Raw genomic sequence first — 14,879 nt, forward strand, 5'->3', positions numbered from 1 at the left:
AGGGCTAAAAAAAGAGTACTTGAGGAAATGGTTGCCAAAAATTTTGCTACTTTATAAAAGACATAAATATGCAAATCCAAGAAGCATAACATACTCCTAACAGAATAAACCCTAATAGACCAGCTTTGAGACATATACTAACTGGAATGTAAAATGCCAGAGATAAGGAGTATTCTTAAAAGCAGCAAGAGAAAATTGATCTGTCACTTACAAGGGAACTGCGGTAAAATTAAGTTCCAATTTCTCATCAGAAATCATGTCAGCAAGAAGGCAGTGGTATAGTGTATTTAAGGTAATGAAAGAAAATTGCCAGCCAAGAATTCTTTATCTGGAGAACTGTCCTTCAGAAATAAGGGGGAATTTAAAATATTCCCAAATAAACAGAACCTTCGAGAGTTGGTCAACAGGAGACCCACCCTACAAGAAAAATACTAATGGGAGTTCTGAAGGTTGAAAAGAGAAGACAGGAGAGAGTGGCTTGAAAGAGAGTATAGAAATGATCATTATCAGTAAAGGTAACTGAAAAGATTAAAAGAAAGACAAAAATAAAGATATGCCATGTAAAAGCCCAGGATAAAATAATTGAAGTAAATACTGCCTTTACAGTAACAGTAATGAATGTTAATGGATTAAACTCTCCAATCAAAATACAAAGATTGACAGAATGGTTAAAAAAAAAAAGGCTCATCTATACGCTGTCTGCAAGAGCCTCAACATAAACTCAAAGATACAAATAGATTAAAAATGAAAGGGTAGAAAAAGATATTCCATGCAAACAGAAGCCAAAAAAGAGCTGAGGTACCTATACTAATATAAGAGAAAAATGGTCTTTAATTACAAAAATGAGAGACAAGGAAGGACATTATTTATTAATAAAAGGGGCAATCCACCAAGAAGAAATGACCATCATAAATATTTATTCACCTAACCAGGGGGCCCCTAAATACACGAGAGAAACATTGCCAAAACTGGAGGTAGAAATAATAGTAAGAAACTTCAAAACACCAACTCAAAAATAGATAGAACATGCAGGCAGTGGATCAGTAAGAAACAGAGAACTTGGATAAATGATAAATGAACTAGACCTAACATTTAAGAACATTACATCTCCCAAACAGCAAGATATGCATTCTTCTCAAGTGTCCATGGATCATTCTCAAGGTCTAATCACATGTTAGGCCACAAAACACTGCTCAGTAAATTTTAAAAGATTGAAATTATACAAAGCACCTTCTGTGACCATAATAGGATGAAGCTGTATATCAATAACAGATGGCAAATTTGCCAATATGTGGAGGGTAAACAACATGCTTTTTTTTTTTGGCATGAGCAGGCCTTGGGAAGTGAACCGGGTCTCTGGCATGGCAGGTGAGAATTCTGCCTGCTGAACCAGCATGGCCTGCCCACAGCACACTTTTAAACAATGAATGGGTCAAAGAAGAAATTGCAAAAGAAATTAGTAAATATTCAAGTGAGAACACACATGTCAAAATTTATGAGATGCATTGAATGCAGTTCTGTGGAGAAAATATATAGCTCCAAATCCCTAAATTAAAAAGGGAATAAGAGCTAAAGTGAAGGACCTAATTAGCCCTTGGAGGAACTAGGAAAATAACCTCAAACTAATACCAAAGCAAGTAGAAGAAAAGAAATAACAAAGATTAGAGTGGAAATAAATGAAATAGAGAACGAAGAAGAATAGAGAGAATCAGTAAAACCAAAAGTTTGTTCTTTGAGAGGATCAGTAAAATTGGCAAACCCATAGCTAAACTGACAAAGGAAAAAAGAAGACACAAACAAAATAAAAAATGAGAGTGGTGCGTTTCTGACCCCACAGAAATAAGGTAGATCAAAAGAGAATGAACAATTATATGCCAACAAGTTAGAAACCCAGATGAAATGGAAGGTCAACTTCCTGAAAATGCTTGAGTATATTATTTATAGAAGAAACTGAAGACCTCAGCAGACCAGTTACAAGTAAAAAGATTTAATATATCATCACAAACCTTCCAACAAAGAAAAGTCCAGGATCAGATGGCTTCACAGGTGAATTCTACCAAGCATTCAAGAAACAGTTAGTACCATTCCTGCCCAAACTCATCCAGAAAACAGGGAGCTCATTCTGTGAAGCTAACATCACCCTAATACCAAGCCAGATAAAGACACTACAAGAAAACAAAATTACAGACCAGATTTTCTAATGAATATAGATGTAAAGATTCTCAACTGAGTATTTACATATAGAATCAAAAGCACAATAAAAGAGTCATACACCATGATCAAGAATACGAGGATGGTTCAAAACAAAAATTATTCAGTGTAATAGACCACATTAAGAAACTGAAGAGTGGGCGGGCCGCGGTGGCTCAGCGGGCAAAGTGCTTGCCTGCTATGCCGGAGGACCTCGGTTCGATTCCCGGCCCCAGCCCATGTAACAAAAACGGAGAAACAGAATACAATAAAAACAAGAAAATGTTTAAAAATGTTTCCCTTTCTTCCTTCCTTCCTTCCTTCTATCCTTCCTTCCTTCTCTCTGTCTTTCCTTTAAAAAAAAAAAAAAAAAAAAAAAAAAAAAAAAAAGAAACTGAAGAGGAAGACCGGGGCCAGGATGGTGGCTTAGTGAGGTGTGGGATTTAATTCGTCCTCCAGAGCATCTACTAAATAGCCAGGAACAGTATAGAACAACTGCTGGGGCCATGTCAGTGACCAGACACACAGAGTACCCCAGTTTGGACTGGGTGGACTGGCTGCCTGCCCCCCCAGAACTGTGAGTTTCCCAAGCTGTGGCTGCTGGCACCCCTCCCCCACAGGCTGCTTCCCAGAGGGGAAAGGAAAGGGACTATACCAGGAGCAGGGGCTGAGTGCAACTAAGCTTCAATTGTGGAATTAATTCACAAATTCTGACTACTAAAAATAGGCTCCCAGCTTAGCTGAACCTGGTCAAAGCGGAGGTTGATGATATTTGCCCTGGCACTGAGGGGACAGGGCTGATGGAAAAATAAAAAGAGAGATAGAGGTTTTTTGGATTGGATAGCGCATGATACTTGGAAGGACCCTGAAAGGAGGGGCCATATAGGATCTGAAGGTACACAAAGCAGCATACCAACTTATGCTCTTGATTGGCAGATCTGAGGAACGGGGGTCCTGCGCTGAGAAGGATTTTTCTCTTTATTTTTTGTGGCTGTTTCTACAAAGGCTTGACTGCCTTTGGATACAGCCGCAGGGCTTCATAAGCTGCAACTGCCCCAGGCATAGGTAGAAACCAGCTTGTTTGAGAGCTTGTCTGGAGCCTGTGCCTTCCCCAGGGGAGAGGTGGGGCCTAGCCCAGGTGGATTCCCTCCCTCAAGGAATTCAGACCCGAGGGCTTGGAAATTTGAAGTGATTAAAACCAGCCTACAACCTCTCCTCTGTCTCCACCATGCCCCCAGCAGGGAGAGTCTGCCAAAGTTAAAGGTACTGCATCACTTCATGCTGGTGGGACCCACAGGCAGACAAGTGTCACATACTGGGCAGGATAGGAAAAACACAGAGTCCAGAGACTTCACAGGAAAGTCTTTCAACCTACTTGGTCTCACCCTCAGGGAAAACTGATGCAGGTGACTCTTTCCCCCATTCAGAAGGCCAGTTTGTTCTGGGAAAATCTGCTGAAGTCTATAATACCTAAGCAGACTCTCCTAAGGGTGGTGGTGGGGGGAAATACATCATACAGGCAGGGGAAGAAACAAGAAAACAAGAACTGAAAAATACTGAACTGTTAAACAAAACCTAAGCTGGTGGTCCAGAATAAGCTGAACTGAATGTCAAAGAACAGATAGACAACAAAGTCATCCAGCAAGAAAATTCTAGGTAAAAGAAGTGAAAACAGTCTCCAGAACGAACTAAATGAGGTAACTAAATGCCTAGACGCCAGCAAAAAAAAAAAAAAACCAAATCACACTAGGAAAATTGAAGATATGTTCCAAAGGTGTAAACCAACAATTAAAGTGAGATGCAGGAGTTGAAAGACTTAATTCAGAATGTTTGAACAGACATGAAAAACCTCATCAAAAATCAAATCAGTGAATTGAGGGAGGATATAAAGAAGGCAAGGAATAAACAAAAAAGATATGGTCCAAAGGAGCAAACCAACAATTAAAATGAGATGCAGGAGTTGAAGGACTTAATTCAGAATGTTTGAACAGACATGGAAAACCTCATCAAAAATTGGATCAGTGACTTGAGGGAGGATATAAAGAAGGCAAGGAATAAACAAAGAAGAAATTAAAAGTCTGGAAAAACAAATCGCAGAACTTAATGGGAATGAAAGGCACAGTAGAAGAGATGAAAAAAACAATGGAAATCTACAATGTCAGATTTCAAGAGGCAGAAGATAGGATTAGTGAACTGGAGGATGGAACATCTGAAATCCAACAAGCAAAAGAAAATATAAAGAAAAGGATGGAAAAATATGAGCAGCAGAGACTCAGGGAATTGAATGACAACATGAAGTGCACAAGTATACATGCTGTGGGTGTCCCAGAAGGAGAAGAGAAGGGAAAAGGGAAATGGAGGAAAATATCACTGAAAATTTCCCAACTCTTACAAAAGACTTATTGCAGATCCAGGAAGTGCAGCATACCCCAAACAGAACAGATCCAAATAGACGTACTCCACGACACTTACTAATCAGAGTGTCAGATGTCAAAGAGAAAGAGAGAATCTTTTTTTTTTTTTTCAGCCTCAAATTGAAAATTTTATTTTGAGGGTGTCGAGTATAAAAAGTATGCTTTGACATATGCATATAAAAAGACATGCTAAGGGAAATTGGTAATAAAAAGCACAAGAGCTGAAAGAAAATTATAGACTTAAATTTTTCTTTCAAAGCAAATTCTAGTTATTCAAAGGGAGAAAAACAGACTTTCAATTTCGGTCTGAGAATAAAAGGAGAGAGACAGGATACAGATCAAATACAGTCCCCCATTAGAGGACTATGCATTTAACAGATTTTAATCCACATGAATTATCAAGTTTCCTCTGTGAAACCTGGACTTCTATGATACTCTTTAGTAGACTATTTCAAAATTCTAGAGGGGATGCCTACAAAGTAATGTTAGACATGATTTAAAACTTCCAGAATTCCAAAACTAAATGTAAAGGTTTGAAGAGAATCTTTTTTTTTTTTTTTTTTTTACAAATTTATAAATTTATTTAGAAAAGTTCTGACAATCCCCAGTAGAAGAAAGGGTATTGAGAAACAGATACAAACACCATTGGTGGGAATGTGAATTTGTGCAACATATTTGAGGCCAATTATGTAATATCTATTTTAAAAAGAAGTATGATAACCTAAATGTGCATCACTAAGGAATATCTGGTTAAAGGATACTAATACAAATATTGGAATGCTATGCCAGAAAAACAGAATCTTGAAAGCAGCAAGAGAAAATCAATCCCTCACATGCAAGGGAAACCAAATAAGACTCTCCGTAGATTTCTCAGCAGAAACCATGGAGGTAAGAAGACAGTGGGATGATATATTTAAATTACTAAAAGAGGAAAACTGTCAACCAAGAATTCTATATCCAGCAAAACTGTCCTTCAAAAATGAGGGGGAAATTAAAGCATTTTCAGACAAAATATCACTGAGAGCATTTGTGACCAAGAGACTGGCTCTGCAAGAAATACTAAAGGCAGCACTGGAGGCAGATACGAAAAGACAAGAGAGAGAGGTCCGGAGAAGAGTGTAGAAATGAAGATGATCAGTAAAGGTAAAAAGAAGAAAAATGAGATATGACTTACATAAAATCCAAAAGGCAAAATAGTAGAAGGAAGTACTACCCGTACAGTAATAACACTAAATGTTAATGGATTAAACTCCCCAATCAAAAGACATAGACTGGCAGAATGGATTAAAAAACAGGACCCTTCTATATGCTGTCTACAGGAAACACATCTTAGACCCAAAGATAAACATAGGTTGAAAGTGAAAGGTTGGTGAAAGATATTTCATGCAAATAACAATTAGAAAAGAGCAGGAGTAGCTATACTAATAGTCAGCAAATTAAACTTCAAATGTAAAACAGTTAAAAGAGACAAAGAAAGACACTATGTATTAATAAAAAGGACAATTTAACAAGAAGACATAACAGTCATAAATATTTATGCACTGAGCCAGAATGCTCCAAAATACATGAGGCAAACACTGAAAAGAGAAATAAGACATCTACCATAATAGTTGGAGACTTCAATTCCCCACTCTCATCAGTGTATGGAACATCTAAACAGAGGATCAGTAAAGAAACAGAATTTGAATAATACAAAAAGTGAGTTAGACTTAACAGACATTTATAGGACATTATACCCCACAACAGCAGGATACAACTTTTTCTCAAGTGCTCATGGATCATTCTCAAGGATAGACCATATGCTGGGTCACAAAGCAAGTCTCAATAAATTTAAAAAGCTTGAAATCATACAAAACACTTTCTCAGATCATAAAGGAATGAAGTTGGAAATCAATAATAGGCAGAGTGCCAGAAAATTCACAAATATGTGGAGGCTCAACAACGCACTCTTAACCAGTGGGTCATGGAAGAATTTACGAGAGAAATCAATAAATATCTCGAGGCAAATGAGAATGAAAACACAGCGTATCAAAATTTATGGGATGCAGCAAAGGCAGTGCTAAGAGGAAAATTTATTGCCCTAAATGCCTATATCAAAGAAGAATAAAGGGCAAAAATCGAGAAATTAACTGTCTGCTTGGAAGAACTAGAGAAAGAACAGCAAACTAACCCCAAGCAAGCAAATAGAGAGAAATAATGAAGATTAGAGCAGAAATAAATGAAATTGAAAATCTGATAACAATCGAGAAAATCAACAAAACCAGTAGTTGGTTCTATGAGTAAATCGATACGGTTGATAGACCCTTAGTGAGGTTGACAAAAGAAGAGAAAGGATGCAAATAAATAAAATCAGAAATGGAAGAGGAGACATAACCACTGACCCCACAGAAATAAAGTAAGTAATGAGAGGATATTATGAAGAACTTTATGCTAATAAATTCAACAACGTAGATGAAATGGACAACTTTCTAGAAAGGCATGAGCAACCACCTTTGACTCAAGAAGAAATAGATGACCTCAACAAACCAATCAGAAGTAAAGAAATTGAATCAGTCATTAAGAAGCTCCTCAAAAAGAAAAGTCCAAGACCAGATGGCGTCACATGTGAATTCTATGAAACATTCCAAAAAGAATTAGTACCAATTCTGCTCAAACTCTTAAAAAAAATTGAGGGTGAGGGGGAAGCTACCTAACTCATTCTATGAAGTCAACATCACCCTCATACCAAAGCTATACAAAGATATTACAAAAAAAGAAAACTACAGACCAATCTCTCTAATGATATAGATGCAAAAATCCTCAACAAAATTCTTGCAAATTGAATCCATCAGCACATTAAAAGAATTATACACCATGAGTAGGATTTATCCCAGGTATGCAAGGATGGTTCAACATAAGAAAATCAATTAATGTAATACACCATGTCAACAAATCAAACAGAAAAACCACATGATCACCTTGATTGAACAAATGCAGAAAAGGCATTTGACAAAATTCAACATCCTTTCCTGTTGAAAACACTTCGAAGAATAGGAATAGAAGGGAAGTTCCTCAACATGATAAAGGGAATATATGCAAAACCCACAGCTAATATCATCCTCAATGGGGAAAAGCTGAAAACTTTCCCCCTAATATCAGGAACAAGACAAGGATGTCCACTATCACCACTGTTATTCAACATTACCTTGGAAGTCTTAGCCAGAGCAATTAGACAAGAAAAAGAAATACAAGGCATCAAAACTGGAAAGGAAGCAGTACAACTCTCATTGTTTGCAGATGATACAATACTATATGTCAAAAACCCTGAACAACATACAGCAAAACTACTAGAGCTACCAAATGAGTACAGCAGAATGACAGGTTACAAGATCAACACTCAAAATCTGTAGTGTTTTTATACGCTAATAATGAACAATCTGAGGGGGAAATCAAGAAAAAAATTCCATTTACATTTGCAACCAAAAGAATAAAATATTTAGGAATAAATTTAATTAAAGAGACAAAAGACCTATACAAAGAAAACTACAAGAAATTGTTAAAAGAAATCACAGAAGACCTAAACAGATGGAAGGGCATGCCATGTTCATGGACTGGAAGACTAAATATAGTTCAGATGTTAGTTCTACCTAAATTGATTTACAGATTCAATGCAATACCAATGAAAATCCCAAAAACTTACTTTTCAGAAATAGAAAAACCAATAACCAAATTTATCTGGAAGGGCAGGGTGCCCCGAATAGCTAAAAGTATGCTGAGGAAAAAAAAAAAAGAAGTTGAAGGTCTTACGCTACCTGACTTGAAGGCATATTATGAAGCTACAGTGGTCAAAACAGCATGGTACTGGCATAAAGACAGATATACTCACCAATGGAATAGAATGGAGTGTTCAGATATAGACCCTCTCATCTATGGATAATTGATGTTTGATAAGGTTGTCAAGCCAACTAACCTTGTACAGAACAGTCTCTTCAATAAATGATGCCTAGAGAACTGGATACCCACATGCAAATATATATCACAATAAAAGTATTGAAAAATAAAAATACAACTTACTAGTAGTAAACACCAAGATAAAATACAGCTCATTCTTTTTCTAAAAAATATTTTTATGAAAAAGCTATATATACATACAGTGCAACCATATTATTCAATCAGGGGCTCACAATTTCATCACATAGTTGTATATTCTTCACCATGATCATTTTTACAACATTTGCATCACTCCAGAAAAAGAAGTAAAAAGAAAAAAGAACTCATACATCCTTCTCATTGACCAACAGTATGTCATGCTACCCAATTATTACCCTTTATCTCTCCCTGTTTATTTATTTATTCTCCTTATTTTTTTAAAATTCATTTGTCCATATCCTGAATAGAAGGAGCATCAGACAAAAGGTTTTCACAATCAGAGTCACATCATAAAAGCTATATACTTATACAGTCCTCTTCAGGAATCGAGGCTACTGGAACATAGTTCATCAGTTTCAGATACTTCGTTCTACCTATTCCAATCCACTATAAACTAAAAAAGGATATCTATATAATGCATAAGAATAACCTCCAGGATAACCTCTTGACTCTTTGAAATTTCTCAGCCACTGGAACTTTATATCTTTTCTGTCTTCCCCCTTTTGGTCAAGAAGACTTTCTCATTCCCAAGATGTCAGGTCCTCACTCATTTCTGGGAGTTAGGTCTCAGGTTGCCAGGGAGGTTTATATCCCTGAGAGTCATGTCCTACATAGGACGTAGGGCAGTGAGTTTACTTGTCAAGTTGACTTTGAGAGAGAGGCCACATCTGAGCAACAAAAGAGGTCTCTGGGTGTGACGGTTAGTCATAATTATAAATAGGCTTTGCTTCTCCTTTGTAAGAATAAGCTTCATCGGGGCAAGCCTTAAGATTGAGGACTTGGCTTATTGAATTGGTTGTCTCCATTGCTAGTGAGAATATCAGGAATTCCCCAGATGGGGAAGTTGAATATTTCCTCCTTTCTCCCCAGTTCCCCAAGGTTACTTTGCAAATACTTTTTTATTGTCTGCCTAAATACTTGGGATATATCAGGGTATCACATTACCTGTACAGACCAACAAGATTTCATGCCCTGTTCAAGATTCTGTGTAATTATGGTGTTCAAGTAAACTGACCATACAAGTTAAATTAATGTGCTGCCCAAAATATAAGTTTTGCACCAAAATAAACATCTCTCCCTTTGGTCTCACACAGAGGTTGAAATTTGAAAATCTGAGCCATATCATCCTTTATCCACTATTCTGATTTGCTGTGATCCTATCCACATCAACTTCATTCATATCTTTATACAAAGTCTGATTACTTTTCCAAGTTTTTTTTTTTTAACAGTTGCTAAATAGGGTAATGCTGACTTTCACGGCTTCAGTGCTGTAACTCTTGAGTCTCCAGTGTCATATAAATACCCAAAGTTTCTGGGAGCGACCAGATTATATACAAACAGCTCAGTATCTCATAATTTAGAAATCTCAGTTACACCTCCTAAATATATGTGACTGCTGTAAGAGCTTACAATCTAGGACCCTTTACAATAGGGCCCAACCTGATAACCCATACTCTCGACTTTAATTCTTTGAGTTTGTATATTATTGTATAAGCTAGGGGTCTCTAGAGAACCAGAATCAACAGCAGATATGTGTAAATATAAAATTTATAAAAGTGTCTCATGTAACTGTGGGGATGTAAGAGCCCAGGGTCTGGCTGGGCAGCTGTGGGGATGTAATAGTCCAAGATCTGTAGGGCAGGCCAAGATCTGTAGGGCAGGCCAAGATCTGTAGGGCAGGCCAAGATCTGTAGGGCAGGTCGTGTGCTGGCAGCTCCAATGAATGTCTTCAGCGAACTGTCAGGAGAGGCTGGCTGGCTGAAGCAGGAGTGATTGTCTCTTCCAAATCCTCCTTAAAAGCCCTCTGGTGATTAGGTTAATCATCACTCATTGCAGCAGACACTCCCCTTAGCTGTTTGCAGATGCAGTCAGCTGTGGATGCAGCCAACGTGGTTAGATTTAAGTCCCCGAAATGTCTTCACAGCAGCAGACAGGCCAACACTTGCCCAACCAGACAATCAGGCACCACCACCTGGTGAAGTTGACACATGAACCTGACCATCACTATTATTGTCCATATAAGTGAAGCATGATAATATTTGTCTTTTTGTTTCTGACATTTCAGTCAGCATACTGTCCTTAAGGTTCATTTACCTAGTTGCATACCTCACAACTTCACTCCTTCTTGCAGTCCTTAGTAGTTGTTGTATGGAAATGCCACAGTTCCCCATTTCATCCTTCAGTGGTTGTACCCTTAGGCCACCTCCATCCATTGCAAATCACAAATTCTGCTATCATAAACGCTGGTGGAAACATTGGTGTGAAAATGTCTATTTGAGTCCCCATTCCTCATTCCTCCAGGTGTATACCTAGCAATGGGGTTTCAGGATCATAAGCAATCCCACCCCTAGCCTCCTGTGTAACCACCACAGTACCTACTGGGGGGCCTACACCTCTCAACTTTCTTACCAACAGTGCATAGGTACATCTCTTTCTCCACATTTTCTCTAGTACTTGTTTCTCTCTATTCATTTTTAAATAGTTTATTTGTACATCAACAGTCCAACCTAAGTAAAAAGACATGCCTTTGCCACCATAATGTATATAAGACATTTCCTTTTCTTTCACAAAGAATCCATACCTCTCCCCCATGTCCCCTTGTTGACATTCAGTGGAAGCATATTACAATGTTACTGTTGACTGTAGACCCTAGGTTACTTTGTAATTTTTCCTGTATACTTCAGTCAGGTAGTATTGTGCTATCCATTTCTGAATTTTTATAATCAGTCCTGTTATACAAATCTGTATTCCTTCAGCACCAAATGTCCAATCTTGACCTTCTTTCTTTCTCTTGATAACCTATATTCTTTTTTTTCCCCAATTTTCAAAAAATTTTTTATTCATTAAACAACATACAAACACATACATTCTTAATATACATACATTCTATACATGGTGTACAATCAGTGGCTCACAGTGTCATCACATAATTGTATATTCGTCACCATGATCATTTCTTACCAGAAGAAAGAAATAAAAAGAAAAAAGAAAAACTCATATATACCATACCCCTTACCCCTCCCTCTCATTGACTACTAGTATTTCCATTTACCTATATATATATATGTATATATATAGTAGATGGTACCCAATATATATATCTATATATATAGTTTATATATATATATATATAAATATATATAGACAATATATATATATATGGAAATATAGTTGTTTTTTTTTTTTTATTTGGGTGGGCATCGGGAATGAACCCGATGGCAGGCAAGAACTCTGCCTGCTGAGTCACCATGGCCCACCCTATTTTTTTTAATTTTAACATTTGTTTCCCCTATTATTAATTATTTATTTATTTTTAATCCATATGTTTTACTCATCTGTCTATACTGTAGATAAAAGGAGCATCAGACACAAGATTTTCACAATCACACAATCACATTACAAAAGCTATATCATTATACAATCATCTTTAAGAAACATGGCTACTAGAACACAGCTCTACAGTTTCAGGCACTTCCCTCTAGCATCTCTAATACACTTTGAGCTAAAAAGGGGATATCTACATGATGCATAAGAATAGCCTCCAGGATACCCTCTCAACTCTGTTTGAAATCTCTTAGCCATTGACACTTAATTTTGTCACATTTTTCTCTTCCCTCTTTTGGTCAAGAAGGTTTTCTCAATCCCTTGATGCTGAGTCCCAGCTTATGCTAGGATTTCTGTCCCATGTTGCCAGGAAGGTTTACACCTCTCGAAGTCAGATCCCAAGTATAGAGGGGGAAGGTGGTGAGTTTACTTGCCATGTTGGCTGAGAGAGATTTAGGCCACATCTGAACAACAAAAGAGGTTCTCTGGCGGTAACTCTTAGTGATAACCTATATTCTTAATTTAACTCTCAGAGTTCACTTGTTAATATTAATTCATATTAGTGAGACCATATAGTATTTGTCCTTTTGTTTCTGGCTAATTTCATTCAGCATAATGTCTTCAAGGTTCATCAAGATGTTACATGCTTCATGACTTTATTCTGTCTTACAGCTGTATAGTAGTCCATTGTATGTATATACCACAGCTAATTTAGCCACTCATCCATTGATGGACATTTGGGCTGTTTCCGTTTCTTTTGGTAATCATAAATAGTGCTGCTGTAAACATCAATGTGCAAATGTCTGTTTGTGGCCTTGACTTCAGTTCCTCTGAATATATACCTGTTAATGGGATTGCTGGATGATATGGCTGTTCTGCACTTAGCTTCCTTAGGAACTGCCAAACTGCCTTCCAGAGAGGCGAAAACTCATTCTTAATAGAAACAAATTTTTAAAAGAATCAGAAATATCAACTAGAAATGTATGAAATACATGTCAATAAAATTGTAAAACATTACCAAATAACCTAAAAGAATCGAGAGACTTCTCAAACTGAAAGACTTGTCATTACCTAAGTGTTGCAGGTGGAGGGCTTTCTGTTTCTTGAGGTTTCAGTACCATTTACTGTAGAGAATCCTTAATTCTCTTCCACAGCACTGCTAAATACTGCTGCTTCTAACCCCTCCTTCTTCTCTCACATGTCCTGCATCCATTTGTGGACAGTAAACATGTATTACTTTGTAATTTTATCAGCATTTTTTATGCATTTATAAAGCAAATCTAAATTTTACTCTTCTTATTCTAGGATATGGTGGTACCAGAAGACGATAAAAAGTAGAAAGTTGAAGTCAAACTTCAGATGGAAGACTTCCGATTTTTCGTCACTTTCTCTTTAAAAAATGCTACCTGCTAACAGCTGGGGAAAGGGAATATCCAAAAGTCCTGTGGTGTTTTGTCCTGTATAGCTTTTTGTATTCCTGTTATTTGAGGCTAAAAGTTGATATATGACAAAATGCTTACATAGAGAATTCTCTTAGTGTAGAAGCATATGTATTTTACAGTTTTTGAAAGTAATAATTACTGTGGAATGCTAAAAATATTTAATTTCTAAAATCTGTGATGCCATAAAGTACTAAGAATGATTGCTTTCCATCAGTAGACACAGAATATGGAAAATTTCTACCTTAAGGTGGTTTTAGTTGATGCATTGATATCTCAAAGAAGCAATAGTTTTTGTAATTTGGTATTGTAGTATTTGGTATTTTCTGTTCTTCAAACATTTAAACCAATTTGGACTACTGATTTTGCTCTCTCATCACTTTGAGCTAAGGAGCTTTGACTCCTGTGATGGTGGTAGTGGATGGGTTTTGGTAAGTGACCCTTTGTAGTAGAAAATAAGCATTTAGAAAGTTGGGAATGATTGTGTGCTGACAAAAATGCTTGAAATGCCCCCCCCCCCCCTTTTTTTGGTCATCTCAGTTCCTAAGAGATAAAGTTCAAATTCTTTACAAAGATCTTTTTAATAGCAAAAGCATGCAGTTCTTTGTGGAATTTCAAGTATCCTTGTAGCTGTCTATTTCAGTCTTACATCAAAATCACAGAATAAATAAAAAGTAAAGATTGTGGTTTGTCATTCTCATTTTTCCACCAGTGTTGACACAGTTGGTGTTATTTTTTTACTCTTTTCTTTTCCCCAAACTAAAGGGTTTCAGAAGTTCTGTCTCCCTTAAACAGTAATTTCTCATGGTTGTCATGCCTTAGCTACTAGTCATTTGGTAAGTATTTTCAAAAAATAGTTTAGAATAGTGTGGAAGCCCCTATTAAAACATTGCTTTAAAAAAAAAATCTAAGATTGGACCCTTAATCTTAAACAAGGGCTGTAATCTGAGCACATCATTCTTAAATTTTAGTGAGTAATTTGAAAACAAACCAACCACCTCCCTTTAGACTTGAAAATGTGAATTAGAATGTTGGTTATCAGGGGATGGGGTTGGGGTAGGGAATAGGAAATTAAGGTATAGAGTTTCTATTTGGGATGATGGAAAAGTTTTGGTAATGGGTGGCGGTGATGGTAGCACATCATTGTGAAGGTAAGTAACAGCACTAAATTATGCCTTTTTTAAAAATGTGGTCAAAGTCTATCCTTTCTTCATCTCAATAAAACTTGGTAGAAGTTTTAATTTATATTGCAGAGGAAGCACAGTTTTTCTTTTAGGTATGTTGGTCTAAATCCTTATCCCATTTCTCCTTAGTAGAAGAAGATGGAATATAAAGGAATCCAGTTTATTGCTTTTTCCTCCCATTTGCTTACTGTATTTTAGGT

At 36.8% G+C, this 14,879-nt stretch overlaps 1 protein-coding gene across 2 annotated transcripts in view; it reads left to right on the forward strand.

Annotated features, from left to right (window-relative positions):
• Window positions 1-14,176, forward strand: part of SARAF (store-operated calcium entry associated regulatory factor) — a 69,100-nt gene extending 54,924 nt beyond the window's left edge. For both annotated transcript variants that reach the window (XM_077144605.1, XM_077144604.1), the window contains exon 6: window positions 13,362-14,176. In XM_077144605.1, coding sequence (XP_077000720.1) covers window positions 13,362-13,387 — 26 coding nt within the window. In that variant the 3' untranslated portion in view covers window positions 13,388-14,176. The remainder of the gene's footprint in view (window positions 1-13,361) is intronic.
• The last annotated feature ends 703 nt before the right edge of the window (window positions 14,177-14,879 follow it).

This window comes from Tamandua tetradactyla, chromosome 26 (assembly GCF_023851605.1).
Source record: "Tamandua tetradactyla isolate mTamTet1 chromosome 26, mTamTet1.pri, whole genome shotgun sequence".
NCBI lineage: Eukaryota > Metazoa > Chordata > Mammalia > Pilosa > Myrmecophagidae > Tamandua > Tamandua tetradactyla.